This window comes from Aquarana catesbeiana, linkage group LG02, assembly GCF_042186555.1.
Source record: "Aquarana catesbeiana isolate 2022-GZ linkage group LG02, ASM4218655v1, whole genome shotgun sequence".
In the NCBI taxonomy this organism is placed as follows: domain Eukaryota; kingdom Metazoa; phylum Chordata; class Amphibia; order Anura; family Ranidae; genus Aquarana; species Aquarana catesbeiana.
The window spans coordinates 557,986,330-558,012,841 of record NC_133325.1 but is presented as its reverse complement, the minus strand read 5'-3'; the positions used below and the strand labels follow the sequence as shown (position 1 = coordinate 558,012,841).

At 42.8% G+C, this 26,512-nt stretch overlaps 1 protein-coding gene across 1 annotated transcript in view; it reads left to right on the top strand.

The window, feature by feature from the left end:
• DEF6 (DEF6 guanine nucleotide exchange factor) overlaps positions 1 to 24,731 on the top strand; it is a 145,622-nt gene extending 120,891 nt beyond the window's left edge. The window contains exons 9-11 of the mRNA XM_073616013.1: positions 1,217 to 1,415; positions 3,938 to 4,028; positions 24,407 to 24,731. Of these exons, the coding sequence (XP_073472114.1) occupies positions 1,217 to 1,415; positions 3,938 to 4,028; positions 24,407 to 24,558 (442 nt within the window). The 3' untranslated portion in view covers positions 24,559 to 24,731. The remainder of the gene's footprint in view (positions 1 to 1,216; positions 1,416 to 3,937; positions 4,029 to 24,406) is intronic.
• The last annotated feature ends 1,781 nt before the right edge of the window (positions 24,732 to 26,512 follow it).

Here is a 26,512-nt window from a genome sequence, read left to right as displayed (position 1 = left end):
TCGTTTCCCTTTAAGATATATTTTCACACTTTACAAAATTGATATAATTTATGAAAGCACAGAAAAATTTGTTAAACTGTTATTTGTTACTATACCTATTTTAGTTATCCTATGCTGAATATTAGAAACGTATCTAAGTGGGTGCATTGTCTTGTTGGTATAGGGTATACTTGTCTATGTGCAATACCTATAATTTTGTTTGTGCAAAAAGTTTTTCAAAGACTCCATACTAAAGCGCATTTCCTGCAGTTCCCAGGGGCCACTTTAGTTACTCTGCATTTTGTACTCTTATGCCCTGTACATACGATAGGATTTTCCGACAACAAAACCGTGGATTTATTTTCGACGGATGTTGGCTCAAACTTGTCTTGCATACATACGGTCACACAAATGTTGTTGGAAATTCCGAACGTCAAGAACGCGGTGATGTACAACGCGTACGACGAGCCGAGAAAAATGAAGTTCAGTAGCCAGTGCGGCTCTTCCGAGCATGCGTGGAATTTTGTGCATCGGAATTGTGTACACTCGATCGGAATTTCCGACAACGGATTTTGTTGTCGGTAAATTTGAGATCCAGATCTCAATGTTTTTGTTTGTCGGAAATTCCGATGGAAAATGTCCGATGGAGCTTACACAGGGTCGGAATTTCCAACAACAAGCTCCCATTGAACATTTGTTGTCGGAAAATCCTATCGTGTGTACAGGGCATTAGGATGTTACAATTTCTAACAATAGTTGGAGACTTTGTTTTAGCCATCGTGCAGACATTTTGACCAGAGCAATTCAGTGTTACTATAGTAACATTGTGCTACTCTGGGGAAAGGATCAGTATTTTTTTTTACACACTATGATTGCTTATACCAGTGAATTTCACTAGTAAAAGCAACCATTTTACTGAATGAAACTGGTTCATTCAGTGTTTTTTATCGTGAATAGCTGTGATTGGCCACAGTTAATCATATGGTACAGATGGGCTGTGATTGGCCCTGTCTGTACCATGTGATCACTTTGACCTTTGGGACATGTCAGGGCCTGCACTTGAGACCCATTATATTTACCAATTTGACTCCAGGGAAGAACAGATTGCTTCGGGGACATTTTTTTTCAGTCAAGATATTTCTGGTGGTAGTACTGTATTGTGATGTATTACTATACTTTGTTCATATTTATTTTCTGTTGTTTATTGCCCCCCTCCTCCCCCCCCCCCCCCTGACAGACTGCTTATGCAAGAAGAGGACAAACTGCAAGTCCTTCTTAGAATGCAGGAAGAACAGGCACAGTTTGTGGAGATAGCACAAAGGGAAAAACAAGAGCTACAACAAGAAATGGAGTCAAAGAACAAAGAACTAAATGAGGCACAGAGACAGCTTGAAGATGTAAGGGAAAACAGACAAAGAGCTGACAGAGATGTACAGGTGTGTAGTCCATGAAGATTCTCTAAAAATGGTCATTAATAGTTAAAGCGGGGGTCCACCTATCTATCGTTTTTTTTTTTTTTGTTTTTTTTTAGTTCATTCACAAACTTTTCTTCTCAGCATTACATACTCACATATTGTGTGTAATATGTCATGTCCGCCTGTGTCAGATTTCGTTGGAAAGAATAACTTATATTATTCACTGCAGGCGGTTTCCATCTTCATTGTGGGCATTTGAAGCCTACAAGCATTTATTTCCTGGATGTGGTGAATGCTGTGCTCCCAGCATTCACCGCTCGTTCCCGCACATGCTCAGTGGCATCCTGGGAAGCCTGAGACTAGCTCCCAGGAGTCTGGGACAGGCTAGAAACACGCCTACTCCCATGGGAGGAGAACCAGGAAGTGCAAAGAAGAATAGAAAAATAAAAGGTAATTACGGCGATTTAAATTTTTTTAAACGGCATGTCAGCATCTAGGCAAGGAAGAGAATACATACAGATATTGTTCAAAATTTGGGTGGAACCCCGCTTTAAGAAGGTCAAGATGTTTAGGCCTTGTTGACACCATGGTGCAAAGATGTTTTTCTGCACGTGTTTTGCAAGGACACAAAGAAAACAATTGTTCTATATGTGCCTTGTTCACACCACAACACTGGTATCACATGCAGATGTTCTATGCGCAGGAATCTGCAACGTCTATAAAACTCATTAAAACACACATTAAAACTGATGTAAACTCGTGTCTCTGCAAGTGACATCTGTGCATTTTTTTCCATCAGTTTTTCAGCACATATGGTGTGAACGAGCGATTAAACTTCCAATTCTTGGAGCCTTGATATGGAAAACTGTCAGCCCTTCTATGCCCTTGTAAGGGTAATAACTGTTTTCTTCTACTTTGAAGTGAGACTGGCCTATGCTAACATTGCATATGTTCAGTCTGCAGGTTTTACACATCATTTCAGAGTAAGAGCCTGTGTTGATGTGCTTCGGGCTTTGTTATACTTGTCGATCAAAAAGGAACATGAGCTTCTTTTGGGTGACAGCGTCGCTCATTGCGATTTGCCGCGATTGCGGTGTGATTTACTGTGCAACAATCGGCAGCGGTGCCAAAAGAAGTAATGACATTGCAAACATGCCTGCGATCAGGTGTGAATGGAGCCCTATGGTCTGAAGGATTAAAATAAAGCAACTTAAAGTGGTGTTCCGGCCGAAATTATACTTTTTAAATAAAAATACCCCTATAATACACAAGCTTAATGTATTCTAGTAAAGTTAGTCTGTAAACTAAGGTCTGTTTTGTTAGTTTATAGCAGTAGTTTGTTATTTTATAAACTTACAGCAGACCGTGGCCATCTTAAGTGTGGGCATCTGAAGCCAGACTGTATTTCTTCCTGGATCTCATCCTTGCAGATCTCGCACATGCTCAGTGCAGCACAAGCAGTGTAATAGGTTTCAGGTCAGGTTTCCATAGCAACGGCAATGTCAGAGGAAGTTGCCGCCCCTTCCCAGAAGGCATTGCAAACAGGAAATGATGCGATGGGCCACGGCCAGGGAGGAGGAAGTGAAAAATGAATACAGTAGATATACAGTAGGTGCTGAGAATTTTTTTTTTTAAATATCCAATTCGTTTACAGTGCACAGTTTAGTGAGGGATGCTGAAGAGTTGTAAAAGTGGGTGGAACTCCACTTTAAAGTGATTATAAATGTTCTGATTTTATTTAAAAAAAATAACAAACATGTTATATTTTACCTGCTCTGTGCAATGGTTTTGCACAGAGCAACCCGATCCTCTCCTTTTTTGGTCCCCCACCAGCGGTCCTAGCTCCTTCTACTGCTGAGTTCCCCCAATAGCAAGCCTCTTGCTATAGGGGCACTCCAGAAAGCTCGCTCCCAAGCCACGCTCCTGTGCATGGACATACGCATACAAATACAGAGCACAGCTTGGCCCCACCCCCCCACTCTCTCCTCATTGGCTCAATGGCTCCTGCTGCTATGTGAGCCAATGAGGAGAGAGATACCTGGGAGTGCCGCTGCTCTCATACACATTGCTGGATCAAGATCGGGCTCAGGTAAGTACAAGGGGGAGCTGCACCCAGAAGGTTTTTTTTACCTTAATGCATACAGTAGCATGCATTAAGATAAAAAAAAAAAAAACGAAAAAAAAAAAAACGTTCTGCCTTTAGAACCACTTTAATTTGGCTGCTCAAAGTGAGGAAAGCTCTAAGAGCTGATTGGAGGGAAGGGATACACCCCTTCACAAAGTACACTGGAACAGAGCTGAGGCCGTCCATCACAGGCTGTGTGCCTAGAGCTCCTTCCCCTTCAGCTTTTTTTCTCTTGGTGTCTGAATGACGCTTAGTGCTCTTATTTGAGACACATACACACTATAGAGGGATATGCTTTTTCATTTTTTAGGTCTGAAGTTTACAACCACTTTAAGCGAATTTGAAAACAGCAGATGGGCATTTATTACTCATGGATAGGTATCTTGTTTAAAACTGTATTTCTGTATGCAAAATGCAGGTGGCACAAAGGAAACTTCACCAAGCCAGTACGAATGTCCGACATTGGAATGTTCAGATGAATAGGTTAATGCATCCTATATCTCCAGGAGGTGAGTCCCCTCTATGTACAGAGTGCAATTTTAGATTACTAGCTGCATTGAAAGTTTTTTTTTTGGGGTCCTTCACAAAATGTTAATTGAATCTGTGCTGTGCCTGTGCAGGATGACAGTGTTGGGTCTAAGAGCAGCCAGTATCCAAGCACTATCACTATCACATGGGAGAAAGTGTTTGAGGCATATGATCCCCATACTCAAATGTACTGGGTATTTCTTTTCACTCCTGACAGCCAAAGTTGCAGGGGAGCACAAGGGAGATATGTGACGCCTAGGAGGCCAACAATTAAACTTAGCTACTGCTTTGTTTGCTTTGTGCTGCATGGGCAAAGCACAGGTCTTGTTGGAAGGTAAACCTTCGGCCTAGTCTGAGGTCCTGAGCACTCTGAAGAAGGTTTTCATCCAGGATATCCCTGTACTTGGCCGCATTCATCTTTTCCTCGATTGCAACCATTCATCCTGTCCCTGCAGCTGAAGAATACTCCAACAGCATGATGCTGCCACCACCATGCTTCACTGTTGGGACTGTATTGGACAGGTGATAAGCAGTGCCCGGTTTTCTCCACATACCACTTAGATTTAAGGCCAAAAAGTTGTATCTTGGTCTCATCAGGCCAGAGAATCTTATTTCTCACCATCTTGGAGTCCTTCAGGTGTTTTTTTTAGCAAACTCCAGGGGGGCTTTCATGTGTCTTGCACTGAGAAGAGGCTTCCGTCGGGCCACTCTGCCATAAAGCCCTGACTGGTGGAGGGCTGCAGTGATGGTTGGCTTTCTACAACTTTCTCCCATCTCCCGACTGCAGCTCTGGAGCTCAGCCACAGTGATCTTTGGGTTCTTCTTTACCTCTTTCACCAAGGCTCTTCTCCCCCGATAGCTCAGTTTGGCCAGACAGCCAGCTCTAGGAAGGGTTCTGGTTGTCCCAAACGTCTTCCATTTAAGGATTATGGAAGCCACTGTGCTTCTAGGAACCTTAAGTGCAGCAGAATTTTTTTTGTAACCTTGGCCAGATCTGTGCCTTGCCACAATTCTGTCTCTGAGCTCTTCAGGCAGTTCCTTTGACCTCATGATTCTCATTTGCTCTGACATGCACTGTGAGCTGTAAGTTCTTATATAGACAGGTGTGTGGCTTTCTTAATCAAGTCCAATCAGTATAATCAAAAACAGCTGGACTTAAATGAAGGTGTAGAACCATCTCAAGGATTATCAGAAGAAATGGACAGCACCTGTTAAATATATGAGTGTCACAGCAAAGGGTCTGAATACTTAGGACCATGTGATATTTCAGTTTCTCTTTTTTAATAAATCTACAAAAATGTCAACAATTCTGTGTTTTTCTGTCAATATGGGGTGCTGTGTGTACATTAATGAGGAAAAAAAATGAACTTAAATGATTTTAGCAAATGGCTGCAATAAAACAAAGAGTGAAAAATTTAAGGGAGTCTCAATACTTTCCGCTCCCACTGTAATTCAGGGGCCAGGAGTGGGTAATGTACAGTATATATTTCAGGATTCAGGAATTGGTAATGTACAGAGCGCAAGGGTGATGAGTGGGTAATGTACATAGGTCAGGAGTAACGCATAACGTGCAGGGGTCAAGAGTATGTAATGTACACAGTGCAAGGGTTAGTAGGGGGTAATGCACAGGCAAAAGGCTGCAAAGACAGCCAAAGCGGTGTATACATGATGCCACCAAAATGCTTTGCAACGCAGTAGTTCAGGTTAAATCAGGTGGTAAAGAAGCAATATAATGAAAAGCAATCTACAATGGATTTCTCTTCAGGGGGTGACACAAGTGTACACAAACCACTTCTAGAAGAGTCTGCAGCAATAAAAAAAAATTCCCCTGGCCTCATTTGTTCAGCAGGGGTCCAGGGTAGAAAAGGGACTATTTAATCACTTTCTGGTGCAGACAGTTCCCGATAATTAAATTAAAGTCCTGGTCTGCCCCAGCAGATATATATAGTTACATTGTAGGTGAGGTCGAAAAAAGACACAAAACCATCAAGTCCAACCTATGTGTGTGATTATATGTCAGTATTACATTGTATATCACTGTATGTTGTGGTTGTTCAGGTGCTTATCTAATAGTTTCCTGAAACTATTGATGCCCCCCGCTGAGACCACCGCTTGTGGAAGGGAATTCCACATCCTTGCCACTCCTACACTAAAGAACCCTCTACATAGTTTAAGGTTAAACCTTTTTTCTTCTAATTTTAATGAGTGACCACGAGTCTTGTTAAACTCCCTTCAAAAAAGTTTTATCCCTATTGTGGGGTCACCAGTATATATAACTCCAATTCCGAAAAGTTGGAAATCTGTGTAAAACCTACATAAAAACAGAATGCAATGATTTGCAAATCTCATAAACCCATATTTTATTCACAGTGGAAAATAGAAAACCTATTAAATGCTTAACCGGTTCCCGACCAGCCGCCGCAGTTATACTGCGGCAGGATGGCTCTCCTCGTATCTGTACATCGGCTCTTTAAGACGCTGTAGGAGGCGTGCACGGCCGCAGCGTGTCCCAGGAGCAGATAAAAGTGCCTGGCGGGTGCAATGACCACTGGGCACCCACGATCGCTCATGACAGAGCGAGAACCGGGATCTGTGTGTGTAAACACAGAAGTCCCGGTTCTCTCAGGGGAGAGGAGAGAGATTGTGTGTTCCTACTAAGTAGGAACAACGATCTCTCTCCTTCTCTAGTCAGTCCCACCCCCCCCCCCCACAGTTAGAACACACCTAGGGAATACAGTTAACCCTTTGATCGCCCCCTAGTGTTAACCCCTTCCCTGCCAGTGACATTTATACAGTAATCAGTGCATTTTTATAGCACTGATCGCTGTGTAAATGTCACTGGTCCCAAAAATGTGTCAAAGTGTCCGATTTGTCTGCCACAATATTGCAGTCCCGTAAAAAATCTCTGATCGCCGCCATTACTAGCACATCACGGACCTTGTGGACAGATTACTGGGAGGGGCTGGGGAAGACCCGGCTGTCATAGTGCACGTTGGCACCAATGACAAAGTCAGAGGCAGATGGAGTGTCCTAAAGAACGATTTTAGGGACTTAGGAGCTAAATTGAGGAAAAGGACCTCCAAGGAAGTGTTCTCAGGAATACTACCGGTACATCGAGCCACACCAGAGAGGCAGAGGGAGATTAGGGAAGTAAACAAGTGGCTGAAGAGCTGGTGTAGTAAGGAGGGGTTTGGGTTCCTGGAGGACTGGGCCAACTTCTCAGTCGGTAACCGGTACTATAGAAGGGACGGACTGCACCTAAATGAGGAGGGTGCAGATCTGCTGGGAATGAAAATGGCCAAAAAGTTAGAGGGATTTTTAAACTAGGCGATGGGGGGGAGGGTCCAGAGACAGTGATAGCCAGCGCGGAAGATATTCCAGAGGGTAGTATTGGGGGCATTAGTGGTAGGTTAACCAAAGCACAAAAACACAAGGTGAGTATAGTAGCAAGTCCAAGTTGCAATCTTGAAACACCCAATACGAGGACAATATGCGACCGGTCTAAACTATGTGGCATGTTCACCAATGCCAGGAGCCTGGCGGACAAGATGGGTGAACTAGAGATACTGTTGTACAAGGAGGATTTGGATTTTGTGGGAATTTCAGAGACCTGGTTCAACAGCTCTCATGATTGGCTGGCAAACATTCAAGGGTATACCCTATACCGCAAGGATAGAGAGGGTAAAAAAGGGGGAGGGGTATGCCTATATATCAAGAATAATGTACAAGTGAATGTGAGAGATGACATCACTGAGGGGGCTAGGGAGGAGGTGGAATCTTTATGGGTAGAGCTCCAAAGGGATGAAGCTAAGGGGAAAATAATACTGGGAGTATGCTATAGGCCCCCTAACCTGAGGGAGGAAGTGGAGACGGATCTCCTATCACAAATTGGATTAGCAGCAAGGATGGGAAGTGTTATCATAATGGGGGATTTTAATTATCCAGACATAGACTAGGCGGAGGGAACCGCGCATTCATTTAAGGCTCGCCAGTTCCTTAATGTCTTGCAGGACAATTTTATGGGTCAGATGGTAGACGCACCAACTAGAAATAAAACATTACTAGATCTACTGATTACCAACAATACAGACCTGATAACAGATGTGGAAATACGGGGCAATTTAGGTAACAGCGATCACAGGTCAATTAGTTTCAGTATAAATCACACAAATAGGAGACATGAAGGGAACACAAAGACACTGAATTTCAAAAGAGCCAACTTCCCTAAACTACAAACCTTGCTAAAAGGCATAAATTGGGATAAAATATTAGGAACAAAGAATACGGAGGAGAGATGGGTTTGCTTTAAGAGCATATTAAATAAGGGCATTAGCCAATGTATCCCATTGGGTAATAAATTTAAAAGAGCGAACAAACATCCTGGATGGCTTAACTCCAATGTAAAAATGCATATAAAAGCAAAGGAGAAGGCCTTCAAAAAATACAAGGTTGAGGGATCATCCACAGCATTCAGAATTTATAAAGAATGCAATAAGAAATGTAAAGGTGCAATTAGGATGGCTAAGATAGAACATGAAAGACACATAGCGGAGGAGAGCAAAAAAAATCCCAAGAAATTCTTTAAGTATGTAAACAGTAAAAAAGGGAGGACAGACCATATTGGCCCCATAAAGAATGAGGAAGGACATCTGGTTACAAAGGATGGGGAGATGGCAGAGGTATTGAATTTATTCTTCTCCTCAGTCTTCACGAGTGAATCGGGGGGCTTCAGTAACCAAAACTGCAGTGTTTATCCTCATGACACAACACAGGAAGCACCTACATGGTTAACAGAGGACGGAATTAAAATTAGACTTGAGAAACTTAACATTAATAAATCACCGGGACCAGATGGCTTGCATCCGAGGGTACTTGGGGAACTCAGTCAGGTGATTGCCAGACCGTTGTTCCTAATTTTTACAGACAGTCTATTGACTGGAATGGTACCAGCTGATTGGAGAAAAGCCAATGTAGCACCAATATTTAAAAAGGGCTCAAAAAACATCCCTGGGAATTACAGACCAGTTAGCCTAACATCAATAGTATGTAAACTCTTGGAGGGGATGATAAGGGACTATATACAAGATTTTAGTAATAAGAATGATATCATTAGCAGTAATCAGCATGGATTCATGAAGAATCGTTCTTGCCAAACCAATCTATTAACCTTCTATGAGGAGGTGAGTTGCCATCTAGATAAAGGAAGGCCCGTAGACGTGGTGTATCTGGATTTTGCAAAAGCATTTGACACAGTTCCCCATAAACGTTTACTGTACAAAATAAGGTGCGTTGGCATGGACCATAGGGTGAGTACATGGATTGAAAACTGGCTACAAGGGCGTGTTCAGAGGGTGGTGATAAATGGGGAGTACTCAGAATGGTCAGGGGTGGGTAGTGGGGTCCCCCAGGGGTCTGTGCTGGGACCAATCCTATTTAATTTGTTCATAAACGACCTGGAGGATGGGATAAACAGTTCCATCTCTGTATTTGCAGACGATACTAAGCTAAGCAGGGCAATAACTTCTCCGCAGGATGTGGAAATCTTGCAAAAAGACCTGAACAAATTTATGGGGTGGGCGACTACATGGCAAATGAGGTTCAATGTAGAAAAATGTAAAATAATGCATTTGGGTGACAAAAATATGAATGCAATCTATACACTGGGGGGAGAACCTCTGGGGGAATCTAGGATGGAAAAGGACTTGGGGGTCCTAGTGGATGATAGGCTCAGCAATGGCATGCAATGCCAAGCTGCTGCTAATAAAGCAAACAGAATATTGGCATGCATTAAAAGGGGGATCAACTGCAGAGATAAAACGATAATTCTCCCGCTCTACAAGACTCTGGTCCGGCCGCACCTGGAGTATGCTGTCCAGTTCTGGGCACCAGTCCTCAGGAGGGACGTACTGGAAATGGAGCGAGTACAAAGAAGGGCAACAAAGCTAATAAAGGGTCTGGAGGATCTTAGTTATGAGGAAAAGTTGCGAGCACTGAACTTATTCTCTCTGGAGAAGAGACGCTTGAGAGGGGATATGATTTCAATTTACAAATACTGTACTGGTGACCCCACAATAGGGATAAAACTTTTTCGCAGAAGAGAGTTTAATAAGACTCGTGGCCACTCAGTACAATTAGAAGAAAAGAGGTTTAACCTTAAACTACGTAGAGGGTTCTTTACTGTAAGAGCGGCAAGGATGTGGAATTCCCTTCCACAGGCGGTGGTCTCAGCGGGGAGCATTGATAGCTTCAAGAAACTATTAGATAATCACCTGAATGACCGCAATATACAGGGATATGTAATGTAATACTGACACATAATCACACACATAGGTTGGACTTGATGGACTTGTGTCTTTTTTCAACCTCACCTACTATGTAACTATGTAACTAGTAAAAAATAATGCCATAAATCTATCCCCTATTTTGTAGACAAACCAATCAATATACGCTTATTGCGATTTTTTTTTTTTACCAAAAATATGTAGAATACATATCGGCCTAAACTGAGGAAAACATTTGTTTTTGTTTTTTTAAAAATTGGGATATTTATTATAGCAAAAAGTAAAATATATTGAGTTTTTTTTCAAAATTGTCGCTCTTCTTTTGTTTATAGCGCAAAAAATAAAAACCACAGAGGTGATCAAATACCACCAAAAGAAAGTTCTATTTGTGGGGAAAAAAGGACGTAAATTTAGTTTGGGTACAACGTCGCACGACCTCAATTGTCAGTTAAAGCGCCGCAGTGCCGTATCGCAAAAAATAGCCTGGTCAGGAAGGGGGTAAATTCTTCCTGAAGTGGTTAAACTAAGAAAACGTACCATTTAAAGAAAAAAAGTTTTTTTTTAAATGTTTAAATTTATGGCAAACATGTCTCAAAAAATTTGAGACAGGGCAACAAAAAGCTGGCAAAGTAAGTGGTATTAACAAAGAAGAGCTCGAAGAACATTTTAACTAATTAGGTTACTTAACAACAGGTCAGTAACATGATTGGGTATAAAAAGAGCATCTTGGAGAGTCAGAGTGTCTCAGAAGTAAAGATGGGCAATCTATGAAAAGCAGCGTCAAAAACTGTCAAACCATTTCAGAATAATGTTCTTCAACGTAAAATTGCAAATACTTTAAATATAGCATCATCTACAGTACATAATATCAAAAGATTTTGAGAATCTGGAGAAATCTCTATGAACAAGAGACAAACCCGAAACACAATATTGGATGCCTGTGATCTGCTGGCCCCTCAGATAGCACTGCATTAAAAACAGGCATGATTCTGTGATGGACATCACTGCATGGGCTCAGGAATACTTCCAAAAATCACTGTCTGTGAACACAGTTCACTGTGCCATCCAAAATGCAAGTTAATCCTCTCTCATTCAAAGAAGCCACATCTGAACTTAATGCAGAAATGCAGCCGTCTTTGGGAGAAAGCTCATTTAAAATGGTCTTTTGTTAAGTGGAAAATCTTCTGATCTGCAATCAGATGAATTCTTTTTGGCAACCATGGGAGCCACTTACTCCCAAACTAAAGAGATGGACCTTCCGGTTTTTTATCAGCGCTCAGTTCCAAAGCCTACATCTTTGATGGTATTGGGGTGCATTAGTGCGTATGGAATGGGCAGCTTGCACATCTGGAAAGTCACCGTCAATGCTGAAAGATATAGAAGAGGAGATGCTACTCTGTAGTAAACATGGGCCTAGCCTAACTTTTTTTTTTTTTTTTAGACATGTTGCTGCCATTGGTTTTACAATGACCTTCTTTTTTTTGTTAAAGTGGTACATTTTCTCAGTTTAAACATTTGACAAGTTTTCTATTTTTTTTTTGTTGTGAATAAAATATGGGTTTATGAGATTTGCAAATTATTGGATTCTGTTTTTATGTAGATTTTACATCGTGCCCCAACTTTTTGGGAACTGGGGTTTGTATTTTATGATATTGCGTTTTCCAGTGAGATCAGACAATGGCAGAGTACTGTTCAGAGCTGGATGGCCCACTTTTTATTAAAAATTAACTAAAGTCCAAGAAAATGAACTGTTGCCGTCGCAGGGGTTTCCACCATTAACATGAAAACAAATGTCATTAAGCCTCTTGGCTTGCTCTTGCAGCACCACTATGTTGACCTGTGGTATGGTCCTCAGACTGCCTCACAGTAGCTACTATGCAATCTCTGCACCTCTAAGGCTGCATTCACACTACAGCTTTTTGAATCGCGGGCAGACTTGTGCCGAGGTGTGAATGACAAAACGCAGGACTCTATGCTATTCATTTGAATGACACCTCAAATCGCGGTGTGGGTCTGCTGCGACTGTCACGCAATAAAACATGCTGCAATCGCGGCAACCCGCATCGCGGGACACATGTCGCCCAAAGTAGCTCTTGAACTATTTTTGGGCGATATGTGTCTCGCGATGCGGGTTGCCGCAATTGCAGCACGTTTTATCGTGCGACAATTGTGGCAGACCCATACCGCAATTTGAGGTGCCATTCAAATTAATGGCATCTCGAATGTGAGTCCTGCATTTTGTCATTCACACCTCGGCGCTGTCAAATCACGGGCAGATCCGTGGCAAATCTGCTGTAGTGTGAATGCAGCCTCACAGCTCTCTGCACACTCTCCCACTTCAGGCTTAGGGCCTCTGTCCGTTCCCTCACAGACTTGTGTGTGTGTGTGTGTGTTTTTTTCTCTGTGGGTTGAACTGGATCGACTAGTGTCTTTTTTTCAACCAGATTAACTATGTAACTATATAACTTCATTGGTATGGTGCAGACACATACTTCCGGCTGCTCCCTTGCAGCCCCGCCGACTCCTGGGAAGGGGTGGAACCTTAACCTGCTGTTATGCCATTGGTTATAACGGTTGTACATACCTGCACACTTCAACAGCCTGTTGGTCTCCAGCAAGACCTGACACAAGGTTGGAGGCTTCTTCCCTATCAAAGCTCTTGGAAGCCTCCGGACTCCAGACCCTAATCCAGGAATCACAAAACCCAGAGAACATTCTGTGCTCAGAATATATATATATATATATATATATATATATATATATATATATATACACACACACACACACACACACACACACACACACACACACACACACACACGTGAGTACACCCCTCACACTTTTGTAAATATTTTATTATATATTTTCGTGTGACAACACTGAAAAAATAAAACTTTGCTACAATGTAAAGTAGTGAGTGTACAACTTGTGTAAATTTGCTGTCCCCTCAAAATAACTCAACACACAGCCATTAGTGTCTAAACCGCTGGCAACAAAAGTGAGTACACCCCTAAGTAAAACTGACCAAATTGGGACCAAAGTGTCAATATTTTGTGTGGCCACCATTATTTTCCAGCACTGCCTTAACCCTCTTGGGCATGGAATTCACCAGGGCTTCACAGGTTGCCACTGGAGTCCTCTTGCAGTCCTCCATGAGGACATCACGGAGCTGGTGGATGTTAGAGACCATGCGCTCCTCCACCTTCTGTTTGAGGATGCCCCACAGATGCTCAATAGGGTTTAGGTCTGGAGACATGTTTGACCATCACCTTTACCCTCAGCTTCTTTAGCAAGGCTGTGGTCATCTTGGAGGTGTGTTTGGGGTCGTTATGTAGGAATACTGCCCTGTGGTCCAGTCTCCGAAGGTAGAGAATCACGCTCTGCTTCAGTATGTCACAGTACATGTTGGCATTCATGGTTCCCTCAATGAACTGTAGCTCCCCAGTGCTGGCAGCACTCATGCAGCCCCAGACCATGACAGTCCCACCACCAACCTTGAGTGTAGGCAAGACCCACTTGTCTTTGTACTCCTCACCTGGTTGCCACCACACACACTTGACACCATCTGAACCAAATAAGTTTATCTTGGTCTCATCAAACCACAGGACGTGATTCCAGTAACCCGTGTCCTTAGTCTGCTTGTCTTCAGAAAACTATTTGCAGGCTTTCTTGTGCATTATCTTTAGAAGAGGCTTCCTTCTAGGATGACAGCCATGCAGACCAATTTGATGCAGTGTGCAGCTTATGGTCTGAGCACTGACAGGCTGATCCCCCACCCCTTCAACCATGCTTGTGGCACTCATACGTCTATTTCCCAAAGACAACCTCTGGATATGACGCTGAGCACGTGCACTCAACTTCTTTGGACAACCACGGCGAGGCCTGTTCTGTGTGGTACATGTCCTGTTTAAACTGATGTATGGTCTTGGCCACCATGCTGCAGCTCAGTTCCAGGCTCTTGGCAATCTTCTTATAGCCTAGGCCATCTTCATGTAGAGCACTAATGCTTTTCTCAGATCCTCAGAGAGTTCTTTGCCATGAAGTGCCATGTTGAACTTCCAGTGACCAGTATGAGAGAGTGAGAGCGATAACACCAAATTTAACACACCTGCTCCCCATTCACACCTGAGACCTTGTAACACTAATGAGTCACATGACCCCAGGGAGGGAAATGGCTAATTGGGCCCAATTTGGACATTTTCACTTAGGGGTGTACTCACTTTTGTTGCCAGCGGTTTAGACATTAATGGCTTTGTGTTGAGTTATTTTGAGGGGGCAGCAAATTTACACTGTTATACAAGCTGTACACTCCTTTTCTACTTTACATTGTAGCAAAGTGTCATTTCTTCAGTGTTGTCACATGAAAAGATATAATAAAATATTTACATAATGTGAGGGGTGTACTCACTTTTGTGAGATACTGTATATACAGTCAGGTCCATAAATATTGGGACATCGACACAATTCTAATCTTTTTGGCTCTATACACCACCACAATGGATTTGAAATGAAACGAGCAAGATGTGCTTTAACTGCAGACTTTCAGCTATAATTTGAGGGTATTTACATCCAAATCAGGTGAACGGTGTAGGAATTACAACAGTTTGTATATGTATCTCCCACTTTTTAAGGGACCAAAAGTAAGGGGACAATTGGCTGCTCAGCTGTTACATGGCCAGGTGTGTTATTCCCTCATTATCCCATTTACAAGGAGCAGATAAAAGGTCCAGAGTTAATTTCAAGTGTGCTATTTGCATTTGGAATCTGTTGCTGTCAACTCTCAATATGAGATCCAAAGAGCTGTCACTATCAGTGAAGCAAGCCATCATTAGGCTGAAAAAACTAAACAAACCCATCAGAGAGATAGCAAAAACATTAGGTGTGGCCAAATCAACTGTTTGGAACATCCTTAAAAAGAAAGAATGCACTGGTGAGCTCAGCAACACCAAAAGACCCGGAAGACCACAGAAAACAACTGTGGTGGATGGCTGAAGAATTCTTTCCCTTGTGAAGAAAACACCCTTCACAACAGTTGGCCAGATCAAGAACACTCTCCAGGAGGTAGGTGTATGTGTGTCAAAGTCAACAATCAAGAGAAGACTTCACCAGAGTGAATACAGAGGGTACACCACAAGATGTAAACCATTGGTGAGCCTCAAAAACAGGAAGGCCAGATTAGAGTTTGCCAAACAACATCTAAAAAAGCCTTCACAGTTCTGGAACAACATCCTATGGACAGATGAGACCAAGATCAACTTGTACCAGAGTGATGGAAAGAGAAGAGTATGGAGAAGGAAAGGAACTGCTCATGATCCAAAGCATACCACCTCATCAGTGAAGCATGGTGGTGGTAGTGTCATGGCGTGGGCATGTATGGCTGCCAATGGAACTGGTTCTCTTATATTTATTGATGATGTTACTGCTGACAAAAGCAGCAGGATGAATTCTCAGCAAAATGCTTCAGAACTCATTGGATGGCGCTTCACAGTGCAGATGGACAATGACCCAAAGCATACTGCGAAAGCAACCAAAGAGTTTTTTAAGGGAAAGAAGTGGAATGTTATGCAATGGCCAAGTCAATCACCTGACCTGAATCCGATTGAGCATGCATTTCACTTGCTGAAGACAAAACTGAAGGGAAAATGCCCAAAGAACAAGCAGGAACTGAAGACAGTTGCAGTAGAGGCCTGGCAGAGCATCACCAGGGATGAAACCCAGCGTCTGGTGATGTCTATGCGTTCCAGACTTCAGGCTGTAATTGACTGCAAAGGATTTGCAACCAAGTATTTTTTTTTTTTTTTTAACAAAAAGTTTTTTATTTATTAAAACAAAAACATAAAGAATATACTATTGAAACATTGTGCAGTGGTCACATTATATGGTATACAGATATATTACAGTAGATGTCACATATCGAGTCTTAGATCACTTATATAATCAACAGGGGTAGGTCCAGGGGAACAATGATGGGGGGGGGGATATATATGAATAAAGAGTAATGTAGTTACATCCCTTCTAGAACCTCAACATCGTTTCCTTAGTAGTAGACTAGTGATTTCAGCTTCATACACAGTATAGCTAGGTACTATAGAGACATAGGGGGATTTATTGATTCACAGATGATTCATCATGGAGCGCAGCAAAGTAAAATAGCACGGCTCGTCATTCCAGTAGGGATCATAATGTGAGTGGGAGGGGGAAAGGGGAGAGAGAATATCCACATACTGGAGTTTCATACTGTATTGGGTATTGTACATGCTGCGTGGTTTTTAGCTTGCGTAGGTCGAAGTCAACAGTCTTATTGCGTACGAGGAAGGGTGTCACATCTGCGGGTTAATTCCCTATTCTAAGTCTAGGTGTTCCTCACATATCCAAGGATCCCAAATTTTCCCAAATTTTTTTGGGCAGTTACAGCCAAGATACGTTAACTTATATATCGGTAGTGCCTTATTGATGAGATTTTTCCAAAGACTTGTCGATGGAGGAACAGATCCCTTCCAGTGTAACAAAATCGCCTTTCTGGCATAGAAAGCTGCGTAAAATATGAAGAGTCTTTTGGCTCGGGAAGCATCTAATGTGTCAACTATTCCAAGCAGTAGGGGTATTGGGTCGCAGGGTACTTTTAATTTGCCAACTCGATTTATCGTGTTAACCACCCCTCTCAAGAAGGTCTGTATATAGCGGCAAGACCAAACCACATGGAAGAAGGAACCCTCTTCTGCTGCGCATTTGGTACACATCGGGTTGTTAGTGGGGTATATTTTGGCTAGGCGCTGAGGAGAAAAATAGGCTCTGTGTAAAAATTTTAGCTGGATGAATCTGTCCCTGGCAGAGATCATCAGGGGCAAATATTGCTGAATTCCCTCTTCCCAATCGTCATCAGCCAGCGAAGGTATATCTTTCTGCCAGACCGAATACAACTGTGAGACCTTAGAGGTGTCTAGGCCTGCCAGAGCCGTGTATAGATTAGATAGGACTTTCCCCTCACCCTCCTCGCCCAACATCCGCTCTAGCCCAGTAGTTATAAGTTCCAGGGGTGTGGGAAACTGGGAGTGGTACGCGTGTCTGAGTTGTAGGTATCTGAAGAACATATTATTAGGTAGTCCTTTTTGTTGTTTTAGGATGTTAAAGGGAAGTAGGCCATCTCGTGAAACTATGTCCGTCACGGTGGTTATTCCGTAACGGGCCAATATCACTGGATCCGGGATGGTTTGGAAGTGCGGTAGCCGCAGGTTCCCCCACAGGGGTGTGCGGGGGGACCAGCTGTCCACTCCCCTAATTTTGCCTCTAACAGTCTCCCAAACCCTCAGGGTGGTCTTCATTGAGGTAGTAACATTAGGGCTAGATCTGGGCCCTCTGTGCATCAAGTTTCTCAGTTCTGAGTAGGAGCCCAACAAAGCCGCCTCCAAGGTGGAAGCAGGATTTGCTGGTTTCTCAGACAACCACCAACGGTGGGTAACCAACACCGCTGCCCAATAATACTTTTGGAAACACGGTAAAGCAAGTCCCCCTAGTGAAAGAGGTAGTTGCAGAGTAGATTTAGAGATTCTAGGTATGCCACCATTCCATACAAACGCAGTAATTACGGTGTCAAGTTTTTTAAAGAAGGTATTCGGTATGTGTACAGGTGTCTGTCTAAAGATATAGAGAAGTTTAGGCAGTATGGACATTTTTTATCAGGTTAACCCTACCTACTGGAGTCAGAGGCAACGTTTTCCAGATGGTGCACTTTTGGGTCAGAATAGACATTATAGGAGATAGGTTAAGAGGAATAAACTGTGCAAAGTCTCTATGTATTTCTACTCCTAAATATTTAAATTGGGAGACCTTTTTCAGGGGAGTGTTTGTTGGTATTGAAGCTTCCCCCGGGTGTAATGCAAAAATTACCGATTTGCTCCAATTAACACAGACGCCAGAGAACTCACCAAAAATATTGATAAGTGACAAGGCAGCTCCCAGAGAATCACTGGCATTCCTAAGGTACAATAGGGTGTCATCCGCGTATAGGGATATCTTTTCGTGTACCGTGCCAATCATAATACCAGTAACTAAAGGAGAGGATCGAAGGAGGATTGCCATCGGTTCTATGGCAAGTGCGAACAGGGCAGGGGAAAGTGGGCAGCCCTGCCTGGTACCTCTATGCAGATAGAAGGGTGGCGACATTGTCATCCCCGTACGTACCCTGGCCTGTGGAGATTTATAAAGGGTTTGCACCCAGGATATAAATTTAGGACCAAGGCCGAATCGACGCAGGACCTCCCATAGATAACACCACTCTACTGAGTCGAATGCTTTTTCAGCATCCAGGGAGGCCACTGCGTCGAATTCTGTCAAATATTCCTTGGCACCCATAACCGTGTACAATCTGCGAAGGTTGATGTCTGTCCCCTTACCCGGCATAAAGCCAGTTTGGTCTTCATGAATTTAATTATGTATAACTCCATTAAGTCTTTTAGCTAGGATCTTGGCAAGTATCTTGGCGTCTGCATTAAGTAGGGATATGGGGCGGTAGGAGGTGCAAAGCTCAGGATCTTTACCTGGCTTAGGTATGACCACTATTATTGCCTCTGTCATGGATAGCGGAAGTATAGAGTCTTTCAGGGTCCCCGTGATCATCTCGTGTACTTTGGGTATCATTTGCTCCCCATGTTGTTTATAAAAATTCAGGGGGAAGGCCATCCGAGCCCGGAGTCTTCCCCGCCTGAAGTTCACCTATGGCCTGTTTTACCTCCTCCAACGAAATGGGTGTGTCTAAACAGTTTCGGGTCTCTTCAGTAAGTGTAGAGAAGGCGAGTTGGCTAAGGAAGGAGTCCAGCTCCCCCTCAGAGTAACCCGCCCTAGATGAATATAAGGATTTGTAGTATGTGACAAAATAGGCGTTAATAGCAACTGGATCAGTCACCAGATTCCCATCTTCAGTTCTAATACGGGCAATGGTAGACGTAGGCTGCTGTTCCTTCGCTAGCCATGCCAGCAGGTGTCCTGTTTTTTCCCCCTGTTCAAATATACGTTGTGTCTGTGTTAATTGTTTTTTAGCCCCCGCTACTCAGAGGAGCACCACCTCTCGATATGCAGCCTGCATATCGGACAGGGTAATTGGATTTTGAGTCGGGACGTATTGGTATTCAAGGTCTTGTGCCCTATTCTCAGCCTCCTCAATAGAAACCCTGGTGTCTTTTCTGGCAAGGGAGATCGCAGTCTGATAGCTTCCTCGAGTGTACGCCTTAAAGGCGTCCCACCTGATATGCAGCACTGAGGAGTTAGCGTTAGAAGTCCAAAAGTCTGCTATAGATGTATCTATACTTGTCGCAATACTTTCCTCTGAAACCCAATAACGGGACAGCCTCCATAGTCTCTCTGAAGGAGGGGTCTGTGTTTGCAAAGTAAGAAGCATGGGGGCGTGGTCTGATATGCCCCTAGGGAGCATTTTCACCTCTATTACACGAGAGAGCAGCCCCCCACTGTTGTAGATCAAGTCTATCCTAGATAATGTACGGTATGAAGCAGATTGGCAAGTAAATGCCCTATCATGTGGAAATTTCCACCTCCATACATCAATTAAACCATATAGAGTAGCCCATTTATTGAGGGGAGAGTCAGAGCCCACCCCTGAATCCAATCTATCCATGGATGGGTTTGGAGCCATATTGAAATCCCCAGCTATAATAAGGTTGTCCGTGGCATAGGAAGCAAGTATAGGAGTCAGATATTTAAGGAGAGATATGGTAGCCGGAGGAGGCACATACAAGCCCACAATTAGCATCTCGACAGTATCTATCACAGCATGCAATAAGACAAATCTGCCCTCCGGATCAGTCCTAACAGCGAGTAGGGTAAAAGACAGGGATTTGTGTATTAACACGCTAACCCCCCTAGCGTAACCTGAATATGATGAGTGGTAATAGTGCCCTATCCATGTTTTTTTAAGACCTAGGACTTTTCTGCCCACCAGGTGGGTCTCTTGAAGTATACAAATGTGCGGGCTATATTTTTTCAGATACGTCATAACCAGGGTTCTCTTTATTTTGTCATTTAATCCCCTAACGTTCCACGATATAAGTCTCAGAGGCGCCATAGCCGTAAAGATAGCAATACTTTAGAATGGGAATATCGAAAGGACTGATCCGGAATAGGACACTCACCCCCCAATATACAGGAATTCATCTGTAACATCTTGGTCAGCAGGCCCCAGGTTAAGCCAAGGGCCAAGAAAGATGACCTATGTAGACCACTGCTTAAGATCATATTAAACTGAATAGAACCAGAACAAAAAGAAAACAAAGGAAAAAAACAAAAGGGAGCAACCGTAACCTAAAAGCCCAACCCCCCCCTCCCCGCACATCCGCCGGGGAACTCGGAGTGCTTGTACCCAAAACTGATCCCATTATGTTGTAGGAAAGTCTCCTGTGAGAGCAATGGAGAGGCAGGCGGCCTTCCCTTACACAGACATCACTACTTCCTACGAGACTGGAGATCTCCGCTCCCACGCCTACAGCATCGCAGCATAGAAACGAAAAAATTAAAAAGAAAAGAAAACAAACTCTTGCAAAGTATTATATCGACATTTAGATTTGTCTAATGCATATTCTGCAAGGCAAAGTTAGAAGCGAAAATAAAAAAACAGCTAGTATGAACTAGGGGCACACACTTAGTTATTTAACCAGTTTAACCTTCTCAGATATGAGGAGAACAGTTTATCCTCCTAACAGTGTCACGGGCATGAGATTCCCTCAGAACAGCCTTGTAATGTCTCAGCAATTCTGATCCTGTTCATGGATTTTCCCCCTCATGCTGGAGATATCAACCAGGAATAGGAAGTCAATGTCAGTCACATTCTTCCAGCATCATTGAGCTTTGGGTAAGACATAGACGTTCAAGCAAAAATTGAAAAAGAAAAAATTTATAATAAAAGAGGAAAACAGGGAAAAGAGCATCCAGTGTAATCCAGAGTCGCTCGCTTTGGTATTAATCAGCTTATCTGTTCCAGATATGAGAAGAGCAGTGTTTCCACACAGCACTACCGCAGGTATGAGTTTTCCACATAACTGCCTTGCAATAATGTAATACGGAGGGGGTTAACTGCAGCATCGCAGCAAAGTACGTTCCTGACCCGTTCATGGATTTTCCCCCCTCATGCTGGAGATATCAACTAGGGATAGGAAGTCAATGTCAGTCCCATTTCCCCAGCATCGTTGAGGTTTAAGTAAGACATAGACGTTTAAGTAAAAAGTGAAAAAGAAAAACATATTTATAATAAAAGAGGAAACCAGGGAAAAGAGCATCTAGTGTGATCCAGAGTCGCTTACTTTGGTATTAAACAGCTTATCTGTTTCAGATATGAGAAGAGCAGTGTTTCCTCACAGCACTACCACAGGTAGAAATTTTCCCACATGGCTGCCTTGCATAATGTAGTACAGAGGGGGTTAACTGCAGCATCGCAGCAAAGTTATTTCCTGCGTATGAATTTCTCCTCATGAATGTAAGAGCAGGGAATAGGATATAAACAGTCACAATCCCTCGGCATGCTGATAAAATCGGGTTATTGTCATCTGACCCGACATAGAAGGGAAAGGTCGGTCAGCAGGTAGAAGGAAAGGCCGCCAGCAGGCAAAGACTGTGATCAGAATATTCCTTCTCCCTCCCATGCAATAAAACAAGGAGAAATGAAGGATAACTGAGGAGGGAGGACAGAAAAGGCCCGTCTATACTGGATTGGTAGTAAAGCATATATACGTTACCGGGCCCGAGGGAGGCTGTCCAGCCATTGAGAGGCATCTTCTGGGGAGGTGAAGTAGCGGGTAGATTCGCCGTCAATAACCCAAAGGCGGGCTGGGAAAAGCATGCTATATTTGAGCCCTTTTGTACGGAGCTGTGCTTTAACATGGTCAAAAGTCCTTCTGAGCCTTTGCGTGTCAATAGAATAATCCGGGAATAGCATTAGCTTCGTGTTATCAAAGCGCAATTCGGCTACTTTGCGGGCTTCGCGTAGTGCCAGGTCCCGGTCCCGGAAATTCAAGAGTCTAAATATGAAGGTACGTGGAGGGGATCCTGGAGGGCCTCGCACAAGAGGCATTCTATGAGCTCTCTCTATAACGAAGTGCGGGGAGAATTGGGCCTGCGGAAGGAGGGTGCGGAGCAGATGCTCTGTGAAGGTCATGGGGTCTTGGCCCTCAGCTCCTTCTGGTAGCCCCACGATCCTCAAATTGTTCCGGCGGCTCCTATTTTCGCCATCTTCCGCCCTAGATTCCAAGGCCTTTACTTTAACCTGCAGGGTATGAATGGAGGCCCTCTGATCCCGGATGGAATCTTCCGTCTCGCCAACCCTACGTTCAGCTTCTCCCATTTATCCCCTCATCTTATCCATGTCTCTCCGCAGCAGCCCGAACTCTGTCTGGAGGGTATCGATTTTAGCTGTTAGGGTCGTCTGGCATCCAGCGATCGCCTGCATTAAGGCCTGGAAGCGATCCTCTTCTGCCATCGCTGGATCCGCCATGTTGGTTTGAGATGCCGCGTGTACGCAGTCTATGGCGGGCCGTAGTTGCTGCTGCTGGGATGTTTTAGGAGCTTGTTTAGCCTTCCTACCCGGGCCCGATTTGCTTCTTCTCATGCCCCAGTATCCTCCGGTGTCTGTTGGTCAAATAAACGATTAGTTTACGGATAATTTAGGCAGGTGGGAGCGGAGCTCCTCTCACACACGTCCGTTCAGGCCGCCAGCTCAGCCACGCCCCCTTCGCAACCAAGTATTTAAAAGTGAAAGTTTGATGGATGATTGTTAATCTGTCCCATTACTTTTGGTCCCTTAAAAAGTGGGAGACACATATACAAACTGTTGTAATTCCTACACCGTTCACCTGATTTGGATGTAAATACCCTCAAATTAAAGCTAAAAGTCTGCAGTTAAAGCACATCTTGTTCGTTTCATTTCAAATCCATTGTTGTGGTGTATAGAGCCAAAAATATTAGAATTGTGTCAATGTTTTTAATATTTTATTACGTCAGCATGATGTGGGGTTCTCACTTTGTGACTGAAAGCAGTGTTGTCTGTGTTGCCTGAATGAACCAATTGGTTTCTTTGTTTAATTTTCAAAAACAGCAAACACACGCAGGGGAAAGAGGAGTCTGAAATACTCCTTGATGCCATAAGGTAGTAAAACACCTTAACCACTTGCGGACCGCGTACTGTGGACGGGTGGTCTGTACAGGCAAAGCAATGTACTGGTACGTCACTGCCTGTTTCTGGGTTTAGGGTGTGATGTGCACCCCCTGCCAACACCCACTGTGATAGTACTGTGGCTGGGACCAGCTGATTGTCTAATCACAACTCAAAGTCCTGTGTTGACAATCAATAGGGCTCTGTACAGAGGCAACAATTCCTCTGTTTCTTATCCCTGCTAAGCAGGGATAAGAAACTGAGATCTTTGGTAAAAATCAGCACGCCTTACACAATTACACATTGTTAGGCACACATTTAACCCCTTGATTACCCGAGATTGCAACCCATTCCCAGCCAGTGTCATTAGTACAGTGACAGTATATTGTATTAGCACTGATCACTGTATTAGTGTCACTAGTAAAGTCAGTTCCCACTCAGTGTCAGATTGTCTGCCGCACTATCGCAGTCCCATTATAAGCTGCTGATCACTGCAATTAGTAGTATAAAAATAATATAAATAAAATATAAAAAATTCCAGTATACATACCATAGTTTGTAGATGCTATCATTTTCATGCAAACCAATCAATATACACTTATTGGGATTGTTTTTTGGATATGTTTTATAGCAGAAAGTAAAAAATATTGGTTTTCCAAATTTTCAGTCTTTTTTTCGTTTATATAATAAAAAATAAAAAACCCAGTGGTGATCAAATACCACCAAAAGAATGCTCTATTTGTGTGAAAAATGATATAAATTTAGTTTAGGTACATTGTTGCATGTAGCAATTACCAGTTAAAGTAGCACAGTGCTATTTAGCAAAAATTTGGCCTGGTCAAGAAGCGGGTAAAACCTTCCCGGGCTGTGGTGGTTAACTACATTTACAAATACCTTTCATTCTCACAATGTGTTTTTATTTTACCAGAGAAACGCACAGCCTCTGCTGGTGGATTTCAAGGATTATGGGGCCCAAGTCTCATTCGTCGGGACTCATCTATTAAAAGACTGCAGATGTTAGCTGAGAAAGAAACCCCCCAAAGTACTGGAGACCAAATGGAAAATTCAGTAAACCTATGAGATAATCTGTCAGCAACTGAGATTGTTGTAGTTTGTGTGTATAGATAAAAAAACGTTTATGTATATTTTCTAAAAAAAAAAGAAAAAAAGCCATTTTGATATCCGTGTATTGCAATAGTTACTTTTTAATCATGCTAATGAGGTTCTTTGTAACTATTAAAACATAAAATCTGTTTTCTGTGTCATTGGCTTTATTACAAGCTTGTTATAGGTAACCAGAAATGAAATTGTAAAAATGTGAAGATATATAGATATGCTGTGGTGTGAGACAAGAAAGCAAACATGCTGTACATCTCTTACAGTCATATTGCACAATTTCCTTGCTATTGTACTTACAGTTACCGCAAAGAGGATCTTTTTTTTCCTTCTGTTTTTAGTAATGGGCAGAGTGATATATACGGGAGACAAAATTAGTTTGGTAATTTCCATGTTACATTCATGAGCTAAAGGAAACAGATTCTAATCAAATTGTTTATGGTGTGGAGCGTTAAAACACTAAAGCCAACTACACACTAACAGCTTTTTTTTGTTCACGAAAAAAAACTGACAGCTCTAGTCGTTGCTGCTGTACTAACCATGTGAGGTTAGTTCAGCGATCTGCCCACTGAGCTGTTGTGTTCTTCTGACGCCCCCCTGTCAGAAAACTCCAATCAGCGCTCTCTGCCATTGGCTGAGAACGCATCCATGTCCGACAGAAGCTGGTCCGCTTCTGTTGGACAGACTGACATACACATTGGCCTGAATGTCGGTGTTTTTTTTTTTTTTTTTGAACCAGCCATTGTCTCCTGACATTCAGCCTGTGTGTACGGGGCTTTAGACCTTGTTCACACCATGTGCAGAAACGTCCGTTTTTCTGCAAGGGCACAAAAAAATTATTCTCTTGCCCTCTCTTTGCCCTATTCACATCGCAACAATGGTATCCTGTGCAGGTTTTTTTTTTCTTTCTGCGCAGGAATCTGTAATGTGTATTGTGACTTTAGTGCATTTTTGTGAATTCTACAGTATATGCAACTATTAAGACCATAATGATATGAACCAGCCAAAGAGAGCCATGTGTGTCCATGAGGATTAGATAGAAACAAACTGGGGGACAAAATAGTTCCCAAGGTGGGTGCCTGCTACTAGAAAACCTACAGCCATTTCTCAATACAGAAAATAGGTCTTTAACCGCAAAAAAGAACAGGAAGATTTTTCTTAACAATATCGATCACCTATCTGTATTCCACTGAGAAGGAGACATTTCTGCAGATTAGCCTGATCTTTACTGACCAGGCCTGATCTGTCCCTATTTTGATGCTTTTCTCTTACCTCTACAAATCTGCCAATCATGGTAACCCCTTTCTTTCAACCTGTTAGAAGTTACATTACACTCCATAGCATAATCCTCCACTGCAGAGCAATTCCTCATTACTCTGATAAACTCCCCCTCAGGCACTGATTTAATGGTGTGTGAGGGATAAAAATTATTTGCTAAGAGGAGTGATTTGCATGCAGAGCTAAGTATGCCTGTGGTTACACTGCCCTCTAGTGTTATGTCCACAAAATCAATAGATTTGCCATTACTCACACAAGAGATCTGCAGATTTAAATTATTATCATTAAGACACTGTACAAATATGGAAGAGCCCTGGGGCCATCATAAAAAAAAAACTGAATTCTGACTTTGAAACTCAGAATTCTGAGACTGAAATTCAGAATTGTAAGTTTAAAAAAAAAAAAAAATTCTACAGAATTCTGATATTAAAAGTCAGAATTCTGAGATTCAAAGTCAGAATTCTGGGTTTATAAATATAGTAGTCTCTATTAGGAAGATTTTAGGACCAATGAGCAATAATGTAGTAACACCCACAGACCATCATTCTGCAGACATACATGTCTTCTGCTCTGTATATGGATATGTAAATGTATCTTAGTTACAGCACACAGTATAGGGAAGCAGGCAGTGCTGGATTCT